The sequence below is a fragment of the Lissotriton helveticus genome, chromosome 5_1, assembly GCF_964261635.1.
Source record: "Lissotriton helveticus chromosome 5_1, aLisHel1.1, whole genome shotgun sequence".
In the NCBI taxonomy this organism is placed as follows: domain Eukaryota; kingdom Metazoa; phylum Chordata; class Amphibia; order Caudata; family Salamandridae; genus Lissotriton; species Lissotriton helveticus.
In genome coordinates, this window is record NC_136065.1 from 244,876,597 (window position 1) to 244,894,359 (window position 17,763).

General features: G+C 46.1%; 1 protein-coding gene across 1 annotated transcript in view; it reads right to left on the reverse strand.

The window, feature by feature from the left end:
• FKBP15 (FKBP prolyl isomerase family member 15) overlaps positions 1-17,763 on the reverse strand; it is a 334,309-nt gene that overhangs the window by 219,377 nt on the left and 97,169 nt on the right. Inside the window, exon 4 of the mRNA XM_078642121.1 lies at positions 11,591-11,660. Within this exon, the coding sequence (XP_078498247.1) occupies positions 11,591-11,660 (70 nt within the window). The remainder of the gene's footprint in view (positions 1-11,590; positions 11,661-17,763) is intronic.

Below are 17,763 nucleotides of genomic sequence, written 5' to 3' on the forward strand. Positions count from 1 at the left end.
CATTTTTCTCACGGCACTTGACACAATTTTCTACACATGAAGTCTGTTCTGTTTTCATATCTAGAACAAGTTGAACCGATCTTAATTTTCAATACCGCACTTATGACAGTCCGCCACCTGGTGGCCCTGCTTGTCTAGTTTTGAGTTGAGCACAACAACGGAGGGTTCACAAATGTAATATACACTAAAATGTGTAATATCTGCTGTTGAGATCATGCTTGTAGCTTTGGGTGGCCTGGAAATAATTAGAAATGGCACACTTATGGTATTGGCATTAGCAGTACAGGGCTGGCAGGGGCAATGAATGGTGCGCGGTGTTTCCTATGAAGGGCCCTGGCACTTACTTCAAAAACACAAAATAACCATTGAAGACCTGAAATGCGTCCCTCCTTTACCCGAGGTTGAGACTGCCCTACTCTATCCCCACACTGCTGCTGTGCGTGAGAGTAACTCCCTTTTAGTTTAATCTGGTGCCGGATGTAGGTGAGGGGTTCCGAAGGTACTTCGTTCCATGAAGCACAGTGACGCGCTGTACCAGGGAAGATGAGGGGGGGGGGGGGGCTGTAGGGTCGGCACAACTGATGCAAGTAGACACAGTTAGCGGCCTCAACCTCACTCCCGAATGAGGCAGCAACTCTAGGGGTAAGTGGCCCTGGCAGGCTGGGGACCGTTACGTTCTGGGCCCTAGGCCCACATGACATACGAAGGATGACACGGACACGGTAATATGAACCTAACAATATCCCTGCGGGATATTAATATGCGAGCCCTAATAAAGGAGGAGGTGGACAAAGTTAAAGGATGTACTGAGAGAGAGGGACATAGAGGAGGAAAGGTGGGAGGGAACACGGCCTGGGGGAAGCTGACTGGGGAGGGGGAGGAGAAATCCGAGTAAGGCTGTGTGCGGGGAGAGAGAGGGGAGGTGCTGGAGCTGGGGAACAGATGGCCGTGAAGCAGGGGGCGGGGCAGCGGAACCCTTTGATGTGGCCTGGCGGCCGTGAAAGGAGAAATGCTGCTGCCAGGGGGACGGCTCGTGCATGAGAGCAGGTCACGTGATTGTGATTCACGTGAACTGTCCAAAATCCTCTGGAGGAGAGCCCTTGGCCTGAAGTAGTGGTTTAGCTGCATTAGGGCTCTTTTTCCTATTCCTGCGGAATACGAAAGGGGCGAGCCCTAAAAAGGCTCAAAAAGGAGGAGACATTAAAAAGCTATTTTAAAGCAATAATAGATAAAAGGAAGGTGAAAAAAGAGAAGAGGAGCAAAGAGGTAGAAAGCAGAAAAATGGAGGGCAGATAGCAGCAGCACAGATGCTCACCCACTGGACCACCAGGGATGAGGTGCAGGTGGGTGCCTGAAGGTGGAGGAGGGCCTCGAGCTTAGGACCTGAAAGGGTCAGGGGCCAACAGCTACCAGCAGAGCTGTACGGTGAGGGACAAGGTAAGTAAGATCGCTCCTTCACTGCGCAGCAGCCGCAAAGAAGTAGTGTTTGGGGACAGCTGGAATGTGGACAAACGGCACTGGAGGGGGGCAGGGCCGCAGGGGATGAGCAGCGGCAAGGGCACAGAAAGGGAAAAAAGGTGCAAAAAAAAAAAAGAAACATTTAAGAAAGTGAAAAAAAGAAATAATGGATAAAAGAAGGGTGAAAAAAGAGCAGAGGAGCAAAAAAGTAGAAAACAGAAAAACGGAGGGTAGAAAGCAGAAAAAGAGGGCAGAAAGCAGCAGCAGAGATGCTCCCCGCTGGACCACCAGGGATGAGACACAGGTGGGTGCCTGCTGGTGGAGGAGGGCCTCGAATTTAGGACCGGAAAGGGTCAGGGGCAACAGGTACAAGGTGGAGCTGTGTGGCGAGGGAAGCAATTTACTGACAAAGTAATAGTGTATGAGCGAGAGGTTTAGTTAGTATGATATCTTTTAGGAGCTTGAAACAGCAAAAATAATGAACAGGAACTAATCAAAAATAAAAATATGAAGTACCTGATGTCAAGGAATGTATCTGGACCATCAATTATTTGTTGTCAATGGCAAAGATATTGACTACAGAAATGGAGAGGGAGGCAACAATTATCTGTGCCCAAAAACAAAATAAATGAAGATGTGTAAAGAGAAATGGGGTCTTGCAGTATTGTTCCATAAGGAAATGTTGCGAAAATCAGTGCAAAATATCTTCTAAAAATAAAGATAGAGAATTGATATATCTACCCGGTCCATAGGGTGGGCTTTTCTTCCGGTCCATAGGGTGGGCTTTTCCTCCCGGTCCATAGGGTGGGCTTTTCCTCATACTCCTCTCCTGCGCGGGCCTCAGAATCCGGGAGAGGCCGCCCAGCTGGCGGCCTTCTTATTTGGGTCGCGGCATCTTTAGACTGTAGAGTGGTGGACTATCCCACAGGCTCCCCGGACATACAAAATATTACCCTTATAGACCGAAGGGGAAGAATTGTTTTAAACATCTTTAATGTGTATGCCCGGGGTACAAAGGGTGGGAGAAAGTCTCCAGTGATAGCTCTTCTTGAGACCCTGCTAAATAACACCCCCAATAAGACCCGCACCCTGGTTGTTGGTGATTTGAACTGCACGTTCGAGCCTTTGGGCTCGGATGTTTCCCTCGACCAGGATGAGGAGGATGCCAGGTGGGGAATACCGGCTCTGGACATCGTACCGATCAAAAAGTGGACAGAAGTGGCGCTCCAAATTTACTCCCTTACTCTCGAATTTAATTTAAGGGCAGCGAATGGGAGGACTTCCTTGGATAGGGGGGGTGCACATACCTACAACAGACCAGGGCACACCTCTAGGCTGGATTATGTCCTAATAGATGTGTGCTTGTGGCCTTATGTGAAGGACATGCAGGTGGTCCCCTCGACGGAGAGTGATCACAACCCTCTCTCCCTAGAAATGGAGCACTGGTGGCAACCCCAATGGAAGGCCAACATTAAAGAGGCGCTCGTACCACTAGATGAATCAGAAGTCTCCCCATGTGGCAGAAGAATTAAATGGGCGAAACTGGTCCTATCCGAGGCGAAGGTTGGGGAAATTCAATCCCACTTAAACCGCGCGGTAACATCTTTGGAATCTTCGCTAGAAGGGGTTGGTAAAGTGAGTGGGTTGTTTCTGTCTCTGGTTGAAGACCTAACCAATGTCTTTACCCTGTCCTCTAATAAGCCGGGCACTACAGGAATTAAAAAGAAAGTTTATGAGGGGTGGTATACCCAAGCCTGCAGGACCCATAAGACAAAGCTAGTTGAGGCAGTTAAATCTAAATCCCAAAGTGTGATCCATGAGGCTAGGAAGGCTTATAAAAAGATCCTTAATTCGGCTAGAAGGGAGTGGGAAGAAAAATACTGGGAGGACCTACTCCAGGCTAGCAAAATCAGGGATTCCGGTGTGTTCTGGAATCTCATAAGGAAACGGACCAAATCCGATGCAGTCATGAGACCCTGCAGCATTCCACCTCAAAGTTGGGCAAAACACTTTGGGTCTTTATACCTCCCACCAGACGGGGAACTGTCTGTGGGGATGGATCTCACGCTAGCTATTGAACCTCATGCCTATGACCTTTTCACTCCTTCAGAGATTGAGGGGGCAATAGGCTGGGTGGCACCACGCAAGGCACCGGGCCCGGATGGCCTTCCGGGTGATCTGATGAGGGCTTACCCAAGGGAATGGGGAAGGATTATAGCTGCTCTACTAAATGACATTATGAGAGGAGGAGTAGTACCAGAATCCTGGAAAGGGGCGATGGTAGTCCCCATCTACAAAAAAGGTTGCAGGGAAACCCCGGGAAACTATCGACCTATAAGTCTGATAGACTCCACCCAAAAGATAGCTGGTAAAGCTATCCTAGGTAGGATCCTCCATTGGGTGGAGGAGAACAAAATCCTATCAGACTTTCAGGCAGGTTTCAGGGCTGGTATGGGGACTATAGAGCAGGTGTTCAGGTTGTCCCTCTTGGGGTGGAAGGTGGTGGAACTGGGCGGGGGCAGTCTTTACTTAGCCTTTATAGACTTGAAGACTGCCTTCGATCTAGTTCCCCGGGAAGAGCTTTGGAGGGTCCTTTTTGAGATGGGGTTACCACCTTACATCTTGTCCCTTCTTATAAGCCTTCATGCCCACACTTTTGCACAGGTCCGTTGGGGTAATAACGGAGAACTAACGGAAAAAATACCAGTGTCTAGGGGCGTAAGACAGGGCTGCGTCTTGGCGCCCACCCTATTCTCGTTATATCTGAATGGGGTGGTAAAACATCTCCTACAAGAACCAGCTGACGCTCCCTGTCTTGGAGGTGTCCGCATCCCAACCCTGCTTTTTGCGGACGACACGCTCCTGATCTCTAAGACCCCACAAGGACTACAGAAACTTCTAACACGATTCCAGGAGTTCTGTGCTGCAAAAGGTCTTACAATAAATGTGGACAAAACCAAATACCTAGTTCTCAATCCACCTAAAAAACTGGGCTGCTCACCTACACTTAACTCTATTCCCCTGGAGAAAGTAGCCGAATTTGACTACCTTGGCATTCGGATTACGGACAGGATGACATGGGCAAACCACATTGAAAAAATGGTCCTTAACCACCGGAGAGTAGGAGGAGCTCTCATGAGGGAATATAGGGCCTCAACTAGGAGATCGCTAACCCCAGTACTTGACATTTACAAGGCCAAAGTAGCTACTTCAGCCTTGTATGGGGCAGAACTGTGGGGTCATTGCCGCCTGGATGCCCTAGCTACTGCTGAGAGCAAGCTATTAAAATCCTTCATTGCTCTCCCCCTGAGCACACCATCAGTACCTGTGAGGATGGACACGGGATGTAAAAATATTAAAGACCAGGCCCAGCTTCGCCCGCTCCTGTTGTGGACACGGATCTGGAGGTGCGAAGAACTAAAATCCTATGCTGATGCACTGAGGGACATAATGAGCCAAGGGGGTTGGGCCAAAATTAAATGGTTAAGGGACACCAAAAAGTTGTTGGAGAACATAGGCCTAGGGGATTGTTGGCCATCCCGTTCAGCCCCCCCAAAAGAAGTTGTCAAGGCGCTTTTTTGGAATTGGATTGCTGAGCGCCTAATCGCCAGCCCAAATCACTGCAAGTCCACCGCCACCTTTTTACAAATTAAAGACAACGTGGCCTTTGAACCTTATTTGGACTTGATTACTCTCCCCTTTGATCGGGCCCTTTATTTTAAATTTAGAGTTGGTTCACTCCCGTTGGGTGCCCTGGTGTCGAAATGGGCAACAGCGGACCGCACTTCTCCCAACTGTGCATGTTGCCATACTAGGATAGAATCTATTGTGCACGTTCTATTTGAGTGCCCGGATTACGCAAGGCCTAGGAGCTTTTGGCTGAAACCACTCTGCCGTAACATGGGCACACGCAGTTACTTAGTAGCCTTGCGTATCCTAAGCACGGACACTTCCCCCTCAATAGTCTGTGGAATAGCTAAATTTTTAAAGCAGTTTTGGCATATTCGATGTAAGAGACTGTCAGTAGCTGTTTAATTCTTGTTTTAGCTAATTTATTAACGGATTTATACCCTTTTATCACTCTTAAACATTCTAAATACTTTTTACTGACTTCTTATGGCATAAACTTTTTTGTATACTGTATTGATTGTATTATGTATGTGCTTATAAGATATCTCTGAGTATCGAATAAAAGCTTATGACTGACTGACTGACTGACTGACTGACTGATATATCTACAAAAATCCCCCTGTGATTAATGTCGTTTGTAATAAGTGTTAATATGAAATACTATTGTGGTACATTTCCTGCTGTTCTATTGAATGGGGCACATTAGTGTTATGAATATCTGGCATCAGTGAACAGCATCACAAGCTCCGAATATTTCTCAAGGAAAAAGAGGATTTCTCTTTCCGATGCCACCTTCGGTGTTTTTTTGTGGTAACATTTTTCTTATCGTTTCCTTTAAGAGGACGTGCCTGAAGTTGAAGAGGAATGCTTCACTGTATCCCTGTGAGTCTTTGCCAGAAATAATTTGGACACTTACTTTCTGATGGCCTTCAAATGCATCAATGAAGAGGAGTTAAGGCCACATACATATGCTATGCGTGTCTGAAAGGGATATCATTTTACAGCACCATTAAACATCTTGGCGAGTGGAGTCATCGCTGGAGTGAGATGGCGCCACCTGGGTACCCTAGTAAGCTAGTGCATGGGGGAAAACCCGTGGATCCATTTCGCCACTTGGAGGATATGGGTTGTATCTGCAGGAAGAAGTATCCACCAGAAACATACATGTCTTTAGACTGATAACATGCACAAAAGCACTTAAGAAAATATGCTTCACTGTAGACTAGTACACTCAAATTATGTTGTGATAATCACTAGCTTAACGTTGTAGGATTTCTATGTTAGCACAATAAAATTAAATGGGTACTACAAACTTGAAATAATAGGGATCTTACTTTGCAGCTCAGATAGACATCCCCTTGTCGCTCTTTACCTCTGCCACCATCTGGTGGGCATTTGAAAGTGGTCATCAAAGTCACCCAATGCGAGACTGTAAGGTCCGAAGTTCAAGGTTGAGGCCCAAGCGTTAGCTTATACTCACGCACAACCTGCTGGAGTCTTCTGAGCATGTTCATCTTCTTGGTTCACGTTAGATGGACATTGGCAAAGGTGACGTCTTGCATAGATACCCGTCCTATAAGTCCACAGCAAGGCAGCAAAAGTGAGCACACTTGGGCTCCTTACTTGCTCTATTTAAATATTACAGTGTTGTTGCCAGTTCACAACAGAACCACCTTCCTCAAAACAAGGGCAATGCACGTTGCGATTCAGTTACATAAGCTTATAAATGCACACCGTGACCTCCCTCGCCTATGAATAGTCACGTAATTTCTTCGTAAAGGTGTACCATATTTGTGTACATCTAACTGTGGATAGTTTTCCACATATGTGCGTTTATAGTATCTGGTGCATTAAAGTGATAATGAATCACAAAATTTGACGATCAGATATGGACAAAACGTGCAAGTTACACTTCATATTCCTTATTAACGTAGCCGATGTACGAGCAATGATCGTCTCCGAAACACCCAGCTGCCACCATGCTGTCATCGCCATCACAGGAGTCCTCTATAGAGGGCGCCAACGGGTAACGTGAGCATACGCCGGTCGAGTCAAGAATACAATCCAGGCAAAAACAGTTACCGCTCCAGCACATCCCCAAGGAGACAAGTAGAAAACAGACAGAACGTATTGGACACACGCAACGAAAAACTAAATATGATTTCCATGCCCAAAAAAAGCGGGTTGAACAATCTCAGCAATGAAAGAAGAGGGGTCCGCCTCCCATTGTTCCTACCGCTCTCTGCCTATACAATAATCCATGGAGCCATCGCGCAGCTTCCCTGCGGGCGCAGCAGGAGGCTACAGCCGTGGAGGTTGCTTCGACGCACAGCCCCTCTGGCAACGGTATCCATCCATCGCACTCACTCACCGGTTGAGCCCGCACGGGTCGTCCCCACCAAACCGCTGATCGTCGCTTTGAAAAACAAGCGAAGGATAATGTCGTGAGCATGCGCCTCAGCTGTACGGGCGCACACTCAGTCACACTGTGCGCGTTTCCGTGTACCGTGAGCGTGCACATCGGACGTTCACATCGGAAGCTCGTCATCCGCGAAGCCAGCCGGAAGATTTGCGGTGGTGATCATGGAGAGCCCCGACTGCTGCCAAGCCTGCGTCGCTGACACACACCTGAGGAGGAAAGACCGGCCTGGAGAGCAGCGGGGGAGTCCTGAGTCAGCCCGGTGAGTAGGGGGGGCGTGTTTTGTGGTGCATCAGGCTAGCGAGACAGGAGATGGGCACTTCGAGTGTATGGATGTGTGTGTGTGAGGATGTGCGTGTGTGACTGTGTGTGTGTGTGTGTGAGCAGGTTAGGGGGGTCACCTGTGTGTGTGAGCGTGTGTGTATACTGTATGTGTGTGTGTGTGTGTGCGCGCGCGAATGAGAGGCATGGCTGACTGACTGAGATGTGCACGGCTCGGGAGGCGGGGCATGCGCGTCCACGAGGTGCAATCGGCACTCGTGCCCCGGTCTGTGGTCCCTTCCGAGCTAGGTGGGCAGCAATAGGTCTTTCGCTGACGCGAGACCTAAAAATTGGAAGCAGAGTATGGCCTGGGTCTTGGAACTGCATCATCTCCTTTCTTTATAGAAAGTGGATCAGCACCATCCCCACAGACTGCGTACCTGCAGGGTTCTTCTATTTCCCCTCTTCTCAGTCACAGAAGAACCAGAAGTCAGTCTGCCTTCACATCCAAGCTATAACTGATTTTTTTTGCTGCCCATTAAAATATTATTTCAGGACTTCACACAATTCAAAATCATGCGGCAAGTGCAAAGGCAGGTGCAAGTCCATACTAACTGTGTGCCACACTCATTCTTCAGAACCTCCACTGGCTACATATCGCTTTCTGTATTGAATTCAGAGCACTGACAACGGTTTATAGAGCACTGAAGCAATATTGTCCAGACTATTTAAGCAAAACATTTCAGTGCTTTAAGGACCAGAGGTTAGAATATAGTAAATTACCTGAATACTGGTTGGTTATGTGTATTATAAATACATGGGCGCAGATTCAAGAACCAAGGATTTATTCTTGAAACTTTTTTGTGGAAAAGGAACAAGCCTTTAGATGCATTTAGATAGGCTTGGTTAGAATAATTAGCAAGATTTCTTTAAATAGAATGGGTAATGTTTAAAGGCGTGATAAAACCTGAAACAATTTTTAATATGGATGATTTTAAGTGATTTTCATATAACTTTTGATCAGCCTTCTTTCAAAGCCCAAATGGAGTAGTGCAGAATGTTAACGCAAAGTGGTCTGGCCAATACAGCTTCAGGCACTACTTAATGATAATGAGGTTTGACGAGTGGGAACATCAAATTCAGATTATTTCCTCTCCTGGAGATTGGTAGGGAAATGAGCTGAGAGAGATCATGAAGTGTGCAGATTCCTTTTAGCTTTGATATAAGCGAAAGTTGTTACAAGTTTCCCACAAGAGTAGTGTTTGAGCATGGAGATAAGGAGTTTGCCAAAGTGTTCTAGCAAGCAGTAATCTGCCCCAAGAAACAGTTTACGTTAGGAAGCAGATGATTATCTTTTTGTTTGGTGTAATGGATACTGAAAGACGTTTGACATACGGAAAGTTTGTGCAGTTTTTGGCACTAGTTGTTATCTTTATTCAGGCAGCAACTCCTGGTAATGGACGATTTTTAATTTCCCTCTTTCCACTTTGACTTTGCATCAGGACCTTAGCAGATTTGTGTATTTCGGATTAGCCAAACTGAACACCCTAATGGCTAGAGCGGTCGACCTCGAAGGTGGGGAACTGGGTTCGAGTTCCCGTAGGGACGCTAAGCATCCTGTGATCCTGGGCAAATCACTTAATCTCCCCGTGCCTAGCAAAATTTATGTGTCCATCTGTAACGCAACTGGTGCTCATGTAAAGCACTCTGACACGTTTGGGTCGAGTTCCAGCTATATAAAAAAAACTCCCCCAACCAAAAAAAAACCTCTGGAAAAGAGTCCAGTGGCAGTTCCTCCGCTAAGGCGGAGGAGCATCGCCCCACTGCTGCAAAGCAGTGAAAGAAAGAACAAATACAATGATAATAACCCGAGGTTATTATCATCGTATTTGTTCCTGCTGCGCAGCATTGCAGAGTGGGCGGGGCTGCTCTGCTCTCACAGCAGTCGAGGAGTGGTTTACCCAATCCAAGTGCACCATGACTGTTTGGCCGGCCCTCCCAGGCTGGTCAAACAGTCATGCGCACTTTGCATGTTCTCCATGCAAACTGCGTTACAGCCTGTGTAGAGAACATGCCCAGGTCCCCATTTCCTGGCTGAATGTCAATCCACGGCACTCAGACAATCATAACGCTGCTTCCTGTTCCAGCTCCGGAGAGACTGAGATGACGTGGGAGACAGCAGGAACGCGGCGAGGAGGTAAGTTTATCCCAGGACCCAAATGGATTCATGTTTTCTGAAGCCTAAAGAGTGCAAAAGGTGTCTGCAAGTGTTTTTATGGACTCCCTGACAAGAAAGACCTCTTGATGGCGAATGGGGAACTGCCTGATCACCTCATCATTTCCAGTGTGCCATCGCATTCAGATTCGTACTACTCATTAAAGTGACCTTTTTTATTTTGTTTGCTATGACAAAAACTAGATAATGATTATGATAATGCTATTTATAGAGGGCACAAATACCAAAATAGTGTCTCGGCACTTAAGGACAGCAGGAACCCCACAAAGCACCCCTCACTGAAACAACCAAGTATTCAGGCTTTTTCTAAAACTCAGAAGGGAACGGACCTTCCTGATCTCAAGTGGAAGAGAGTTCCACAACCTAGATGTACTATACTGGAAACTCCAGTCGCCCCAGTGCAAGGTTCAGATTTTAGGCACCACCAGCAGTTTTGCCCCGGTTGAACGGAGCTGTCTAACTGGCTGATACCACACAAAGAGCTTCTGAAGAAAGGACGGACCATTCTGCATCAGGGCTTTATAGGCCACACAGAGAGCCTTAAATTTGATTCGTTGCACCACTGAGAGCCAGTGCAGCTTCCGAATTTCCTCTGAGACAGACTTACACCGAGGCAGATTCAACAAGAGCCGAGCCGCCAAATTCTGCACTGCCTGGAGTTTCTTCAGACACTGCTTTTGTAAATTCAAATAAAGCCCATTGTTGTAGTCCAGCTTTGACTGTATAAGGGAGGTAACCACTACTTTCTGCGTATAAGCTGGAATATAGGGTAGTACCTTCCTAATTTTCTTCATGAGGAAGTGTGAAGCAGACACAATGGCATTAGTTTGTTGAGCAAATGTCAATCTGTTATCAATCAACACACCCAGGTTTTTTTTCTTTGCCATAGTGGTAGGCGGGGCACCCATTTCTACTGGCCACCAAAGATTGCTCCAGGAGGGCTGTAAATTGCCGAAAATCAAAACTTCCATCTTATCGGAGTTTAATTTAAGGCAATGCCTGCTCATCCAGTTATTGATCGCAACCATGCAGTTTTGAAACTGCAAAGCAAGAGAGATCTGGTTTTTATACGCTGCTACCAGAATCTGAGAGTCGTCCGCATATGATGTTAACATGAAACCAAAGTCCCTTACCAACGGGGCGAGTTCGGAGACATACACATTGAATAACGAAGGACTCAGCGAACTGCCCTGCGGTACTCCGCAAGGCAGCAAATAAGGATCTGAATTGAAACCATTGAGAGACACTGTCGATCTCCTCTCCTGCAAAAAGGAGGCTAGCAGTGCCAGGGCCATGCCATCCACCCCCAAGGTTTTTAATCGGTGTAGCAGGAGAGTATGATCAAGTATGTATTATGTGCATTACAAGAGGCTGGCACCAATTAGGCAGCATTTTTATTTCTTTTTTTACAACAACCAAACTTCCCAGAATTCTTCTCCAGTCATACCCATTCCCATCTTCGTTCTTAATTTCAAACTAGACAAAATAACAGAACGTTTACCTTGGCTTGAAAATACAATAATTAACAGATGTGAGTAAAGAGCATTAATGTTAATCTGTGAGTGAAAGGAATAGTTTTCACTCACCTCTTTTGTACTGTGGTTCGCCAAAACAGCAGCTCCAAATTTACCCTGTTTTGCGTATTGGCCATTGATGCTTCAAAAATAAAAGAAATAGACTGCATCACATGGTATGAACAATAAATCTTCTAATCACACAAACACTCACTGGTTCTCAGTGAGCCAGGTGAATACAATCCCTAAAGAGGGCAGATATTACTCTACAACTAACACCTGATCAAGGGCCAAACATGGATCAATGGAAATGTTTCAATGCAGTTATTGAACTACACCCTTAGTCTTAAAATGATGTACAGTCATCATTGATGCATTTGGTGACAAGTTTGCACCCAACTAAGTCAGACAAACTATTTCAAACAAATTTACCCAAAACAGTAATAAGTATTAAAACATAGCATCCATCTTTAAAAAAGCAACCCCAGATTACATTCATAAACATGTCTATATGTGATTTAAACAAGCTCAATAGCTCTTATAAACCAGCCTAAACTCACAGTTATAGCTGAAAAATACATACTCACTAATATAAGCAGGCCTGGTCACCGTGATAGGGTGCCATACTTAAATGCAGGCACAGCAATTTGTGTTGTGATTTTAAAAGCCATAGCAGTCCTTAAATAAAGGTTTATTAGTCCTTAACCTTCAGAGCGGACATGTATAGCTGCGCTCACTTACTTTAGTCACAGAACAAACAATTCTGAGACTTTCTTCAGTGTAATCCTGAACACATAAAAAAGAATTGGCAAAGCCAATGGGTCTTGCTTTTTCAACTGTTGGCTTTTCAATGCCTTTGACCAATGACGAGCAACATCAGCAATAAGAAATTATGTTTTTTCTTTCTGACGTTGTGCAGCTTCAGAAACATAAGGTGTACAGATAAGAGAGCTGGAACCTGATGTCAGCGGTAAATATCCTTCTGTGTGAATGTGTTATGACCTATGCACAAGCTTGCATCATCATGGATGCGCGCACATAGTGGATAATGTGGGTGCCATTTTATTTACCATTCCAAGATGGCAGATACCAGTAAATAAAAACTGAAATTTTACTTATATGAAGGTATTTTTTTTAAATCTGAGCAGCCCAGCAGCACATGGCAGTTATCAGGCCCACAAAAAAATTGAAAAGAACTTGTGACATGAGAGGTGGTGAAGCAACGAAGGAGCGGGTGGGAGCATTGCATAATAGCCAGGTGACCAAGCAGGAGGCTGAGGCTGTGTCAGTGGGAGGAAATTAATAAAATAAAAAATAAAAATAAGCAATAAATGCCCAGGTGGAGTAAAAATCAATCAAAAAAATAGACGAGTTGGAGGACAGTAAGGAGCAGCATGGAGTGTTCTGGGGGCTTGGCTCACAAGCGAGCGAGCGAGCATGAAAACACATGAGATCCACTGGAGTGCTTAAAAAAAAAGTTGTTCTCTGTATACGAGCAGTGGAAAGATATAAGTCATCCTTTAAGACAGATGGTAAACAAGCATTTACAATGCAATGGTTTTGCCTTTGTTAAAGTTAGAGCTATTAGCATTGCTCTTGACATTATTTTTATTTATGTTTTTTTTTTTAACATAAATAAATGGCATTGTCATTTACAATGCCAATAGCTTAATCTCTCGCAAATGCCACACACAAACACACACAGAGAGCCGCCACACACACACACACAGAGCCCCTCCCCACACACCCACACAGAGCCCCCCACACCCCCCACACAGAGCCCCCACACACTGCGAGCCCCACACACACTGCGAGCCCCACACACACTGCGAGCCCCACACTGCATGTTTTACCAGCTGTAAATTCTGCCAATCTCTGCGTATTAAGTGAATGGCCACCGGTACATGATCAATGCTCTTCTTCCCTGCCCCATGATGTTTGTTGGATGGCAACAGCTGAAACAGGGAAAATAGCATCGACTCTGGATCTGCACACACAAAAAGTGAGTCTGTGTGTGTGCATGGGCACATGGTTTGTGTATCTAGCATGGGGAGGGCATGATTTGCGGATACAGCCTGGGAAGAATATTAGCTGTGGCAGTACGGGTAGAGCAAGTCAATTGTGCTTGGGGGAGCACAACTGTGAATGTGTACACTAGACCAGGAAGGGGGGTGGCTGTGCACGTGTGTCCAATTCTCCCTGAGACTGTAGAGTTATTTGCTGAGCCAGCATAAACAGGGTAGGGCATAGAGAACAGGGTAGGGCATAAAGAACAGGGACTGTGCATATGCACGCAGCAATAGGAGATTGTGCGCTGTGTGTGTGTGTGCACACAGAGTCTGCAGATGCAGAGACTGTGGTTGTGAACACAAACCTGTCAGAGGACGTGAACTGCAGATGTTCTCACTGAGCCCGCAGATGGCACTTACATGTGGGTGTATGTGCACACGTAGGCTGGGGAGGCACAGACTGGGTTATGCACTCATCTTTCACAGAACATACACTTTGAGCGCGCATAAAATCTGCAGTAATTACAAAAATGTGGGGGTACATATAAAGTCAAGAACATAGATTGTTACTCGGCAGTGTGCGCATCGGAGCTTCCCGGAGTTGGGCTGAGACTGCACACACACTGAGGATGGGGTCCGACTATAGAGCCACAAAGAGTATGGGGAGAGGACGGGCATTGGAAGGCAAAGACTGTTATTAAGTAAATGATTATGGGAGAGTACATGGGCTCTGTATGTAGTTACAGAGATTTGGGTCATTGGGTGGGCTGAGCTGCTCTCTTAAGCGACTAGAGGGTTATGTGAACAGAGCCTTGTCAAGCAGGCGGCATACGGAAGCGCACCTAAGAAACGCAGGGATTATTGATGTGCCCATAAAGCCGGGTGCACAGAACGTGGATAGCCAGCTATGACATACCCAGGGAAGGACATGGGATCTCCACACAGAGTCTGGAAGGCATCAGCCGTTGAACGCGCGCCTAATAAGTGCATGGAGTGCAGATGTCCCCATGGAGCCGGTTGGCACAGACTGTGGATGGGCTACTAGAACCAGTGAAGGCATGCCTAGGGAAGGACATGGGCTCTCCACACAGAGCTCAGCTGTGATTTGGAATCGGAAATAAACTGGGATCTTTTGTCCTCCGTGTTACCACATGACTCTATTCCTTCTTTTGCATTCTGGGAGTTACATTCACATGCACGCCAATTAATCAAAAATGGACTAACAAACCTGAAAACAAATATGTGTAAAGGAAACGCCTAATTGCCCAGAACCCCCACACGGCCTGCATTCCCACTGTTGGCGGGTTAGTACCATCTTTCACGAGGCGGCCGGACACAGAGCCACCCACACACGCACAGAGCCACCCACACACACACAGAGCCACCCACACATAGAGCCACCTAAAAAAAAGCTAGCCAGACAGACACAGTGTAGGTCTCAACTTCAAGCAGCACAACATATTGATCCTCAAAAATATTTAGCAGAAACTCAAGACAGTTTTTCCTTATTTGAAGATGTGATAGGGTACCCTGCAACATTCCAAGTGGAAGTTTCTCTGGAAGAGCAGTGTTTGCAGGTCTGTTTTGAATGAAAGTGCCTAATACGGGGGCCCTGAGCCTCAGACTAGGTCTACTCCCGGTTGGTCTTTCTAAGAGGAATGAGTGTGCTCTTGAGAGGGATCATGAGATATATGAGGTGATCAGCTTGCTAGATAGACAGCGGAGCCCTCACGCATAGGTGCATCTGAATGCAAACTACTTTGATTAACGCATGTTCCTATGTTGTTCTTAGAGTGTTCTAATATACGCTTGTTATTACTATGTACAACAGTTCTTGGAGAAACAGTCAATCAAAATATACATACAGATACACAAATGGCAACTTATGCCTACATGGCCCCGAGAGGGGCAAATGTCTGGATGGGGCAGGTCAGAATCAAGCCCCAAGGAAGCAGTGAGGGGGGGGGGGGAGGGTAGCGTAAGCAGTGGCTAATTAGAAAAGGGGGCAGGTAGGGTAACGGAAGCAGTGACTAATCAGAAGAGGGGGCAGGTAGGGTAACAGAAGCAGTGACTAATCAGAAGAGGGGGCAGGTAGGGTAACGGAAGCAGTGGCTAATCAGAAGAGGGGGCAGGTAGGGTAACAGAAGCAGTGGCTAATTAGAAGAGGGATTCAGAAAAGGGGGTGGTGATGAACAGAGTGTCTGAATTAAGCAGACCACTCTTACCCAGTCCAAAGATCAGGGCTTGATCCATCACCGTTATTTAGCTCACTGCCCCATCCCAGCTCAGAACCTGGCTATATGCAAATTAGTCTGTCCCTGGCCCAGTGCATCATGGGAACAGGGCAGACCAAACTACCAAGCCAATTCTTCACCAGAAAGGATACAAGCTACCGGGCAACCTAAAAAGTAATGCTACGGGGAGGGAGAAACAAAAGAAGTGTGGCAAGAAAGCCGACCACTGGTAAGCAATTGGATAGTTTTGAAAATACAGTATATTTTTGGCGAGCTTAACAAAACACGTTTATACAACAGACAGCTTAAAGGTGTATTTATACAACAGGCAGCTAAAAGATGTCTTTAAGTGCCATAAAAAGAGGACGGTATTGAAGACAAGGGAGCCTTCAGCATGGCTCACCTTTTCTTTCAATGAAAAAAGACCTGGTCCCGACAGTATTTTTAAGAAGCCACTAGAAGGGAAGGCCAGGCAGGGGAAACAAGGTGCACACAAAAGAGGGAGATGCAAGAGGGTGGTGGACAAGGGGATGGGGGAGAGCAGGGGAGAAGGAGGGATGGGCAGAGGGAGATGTGAAAGTGTGGAGGTTGAGGTGAATAAAGAGTGTAACAGAGAAGAAAGAAATGGGGAAAGAAAGATACAACAAGGAGAGATAAATGGCAGGAAGCCAGCAGTGGTCTATCAAGAGGGCAACAGTTGTAAGGTAGTTCCTCAGGCAGTTTAATGCAAGCCCTTGAGTGGCGGTGGAAGGATACACCCAGACAATAGCATTAGGTGACAGATGAATACTCATACCCAAGGCATGAATGAAAAAAGTCACAAGCCAATGCCATGAAGCAGCTGGTCGAAGAAACCGAATGGGTAATAGGAGCAGACCAAAAATTCACTCTATGTATATTGTAAGCAATAGGTTTGTTAGATAGTTGCACTGTCAAAACCCGGACATTAGAATAGACTCAAAAATACATTTATGTTTATTCTTGCATTTGTGCTTGGAGCTAAGTGAATCCTTCAATTGTCTCGCTTGGGAAAGTCCATATTGTACAAAAGGCATTAAAGTCCCTCTGTGGCAACGAGGCCCTTCTTGCACAGGCTTCCACCCTCCTCTATAGGTATCCAGGGCAATGGCAACACATGGGTCTTTTTTGGGTTCTTTGCTCAGTTTCCTGCTGAGTGTTTCATTTGGCTCCTACAAGGTTCCTGAATGCTTGATCGCTTGAAGTCATTCTGACTGGGGCTTGGCTATCAGTGCAGTATGTGCTGCGGCACTGAGGCTCCAAAAGTGTGATGGCCAACTGCAACCAGCTTGGGGCTTTTTCTTACAGTCCTACTGGACTAAAAGTAGAGCTGTTTACCTTCCTTGCAGGAGCCTTGGCACCTTAGCTACACCACTGGGTTCTAGAGTGAATAAGGATTTTTGGAGAGTGAGGAAATGGAAGTACATGCTGATTCGGGATAGACAAAGCGATACTTTGATTGTAATACATTTTAGAAAGTCTGTCCTTAGTGGAAAGAGCAGGAAGATCACATATCAAACCTGGCATTAGTTGTATCCTTGTTCTTAGACTAAAGGTGTTTACTTTTTTACCACCCCTGGATTTGGTTTTGGTGTGGTGTGCATCACACAAAAATCACAGTGGTACGCTTCACGGTGAATTCCGAGTAGACCGCCTCGCCTTCGGTCTCTCACAAGAGATGGTCAGGGTGTGGGGTCAAACGTGTGGACCACAATGTGATAACAGGGTGTCACAGGAGAACTTACACATCAAGTAGCAAACACACATGTTAAAATCGTTGCCATGCTGACCTGGACTAATTACAGATCAGAGATCGAGGAGGATCACACAATCAACCTGGGCTGTGATCTATTCAAAAGATTTGATGGAATTTGAATAATTAAACTTTGCCTTTGACTTTCTAGAAAGAGATGAAAAATGCAAAGAAACAGTGGATCATCATTATAATTCGCTTCCTACATATCATTATTCAGGCAAAATGGTA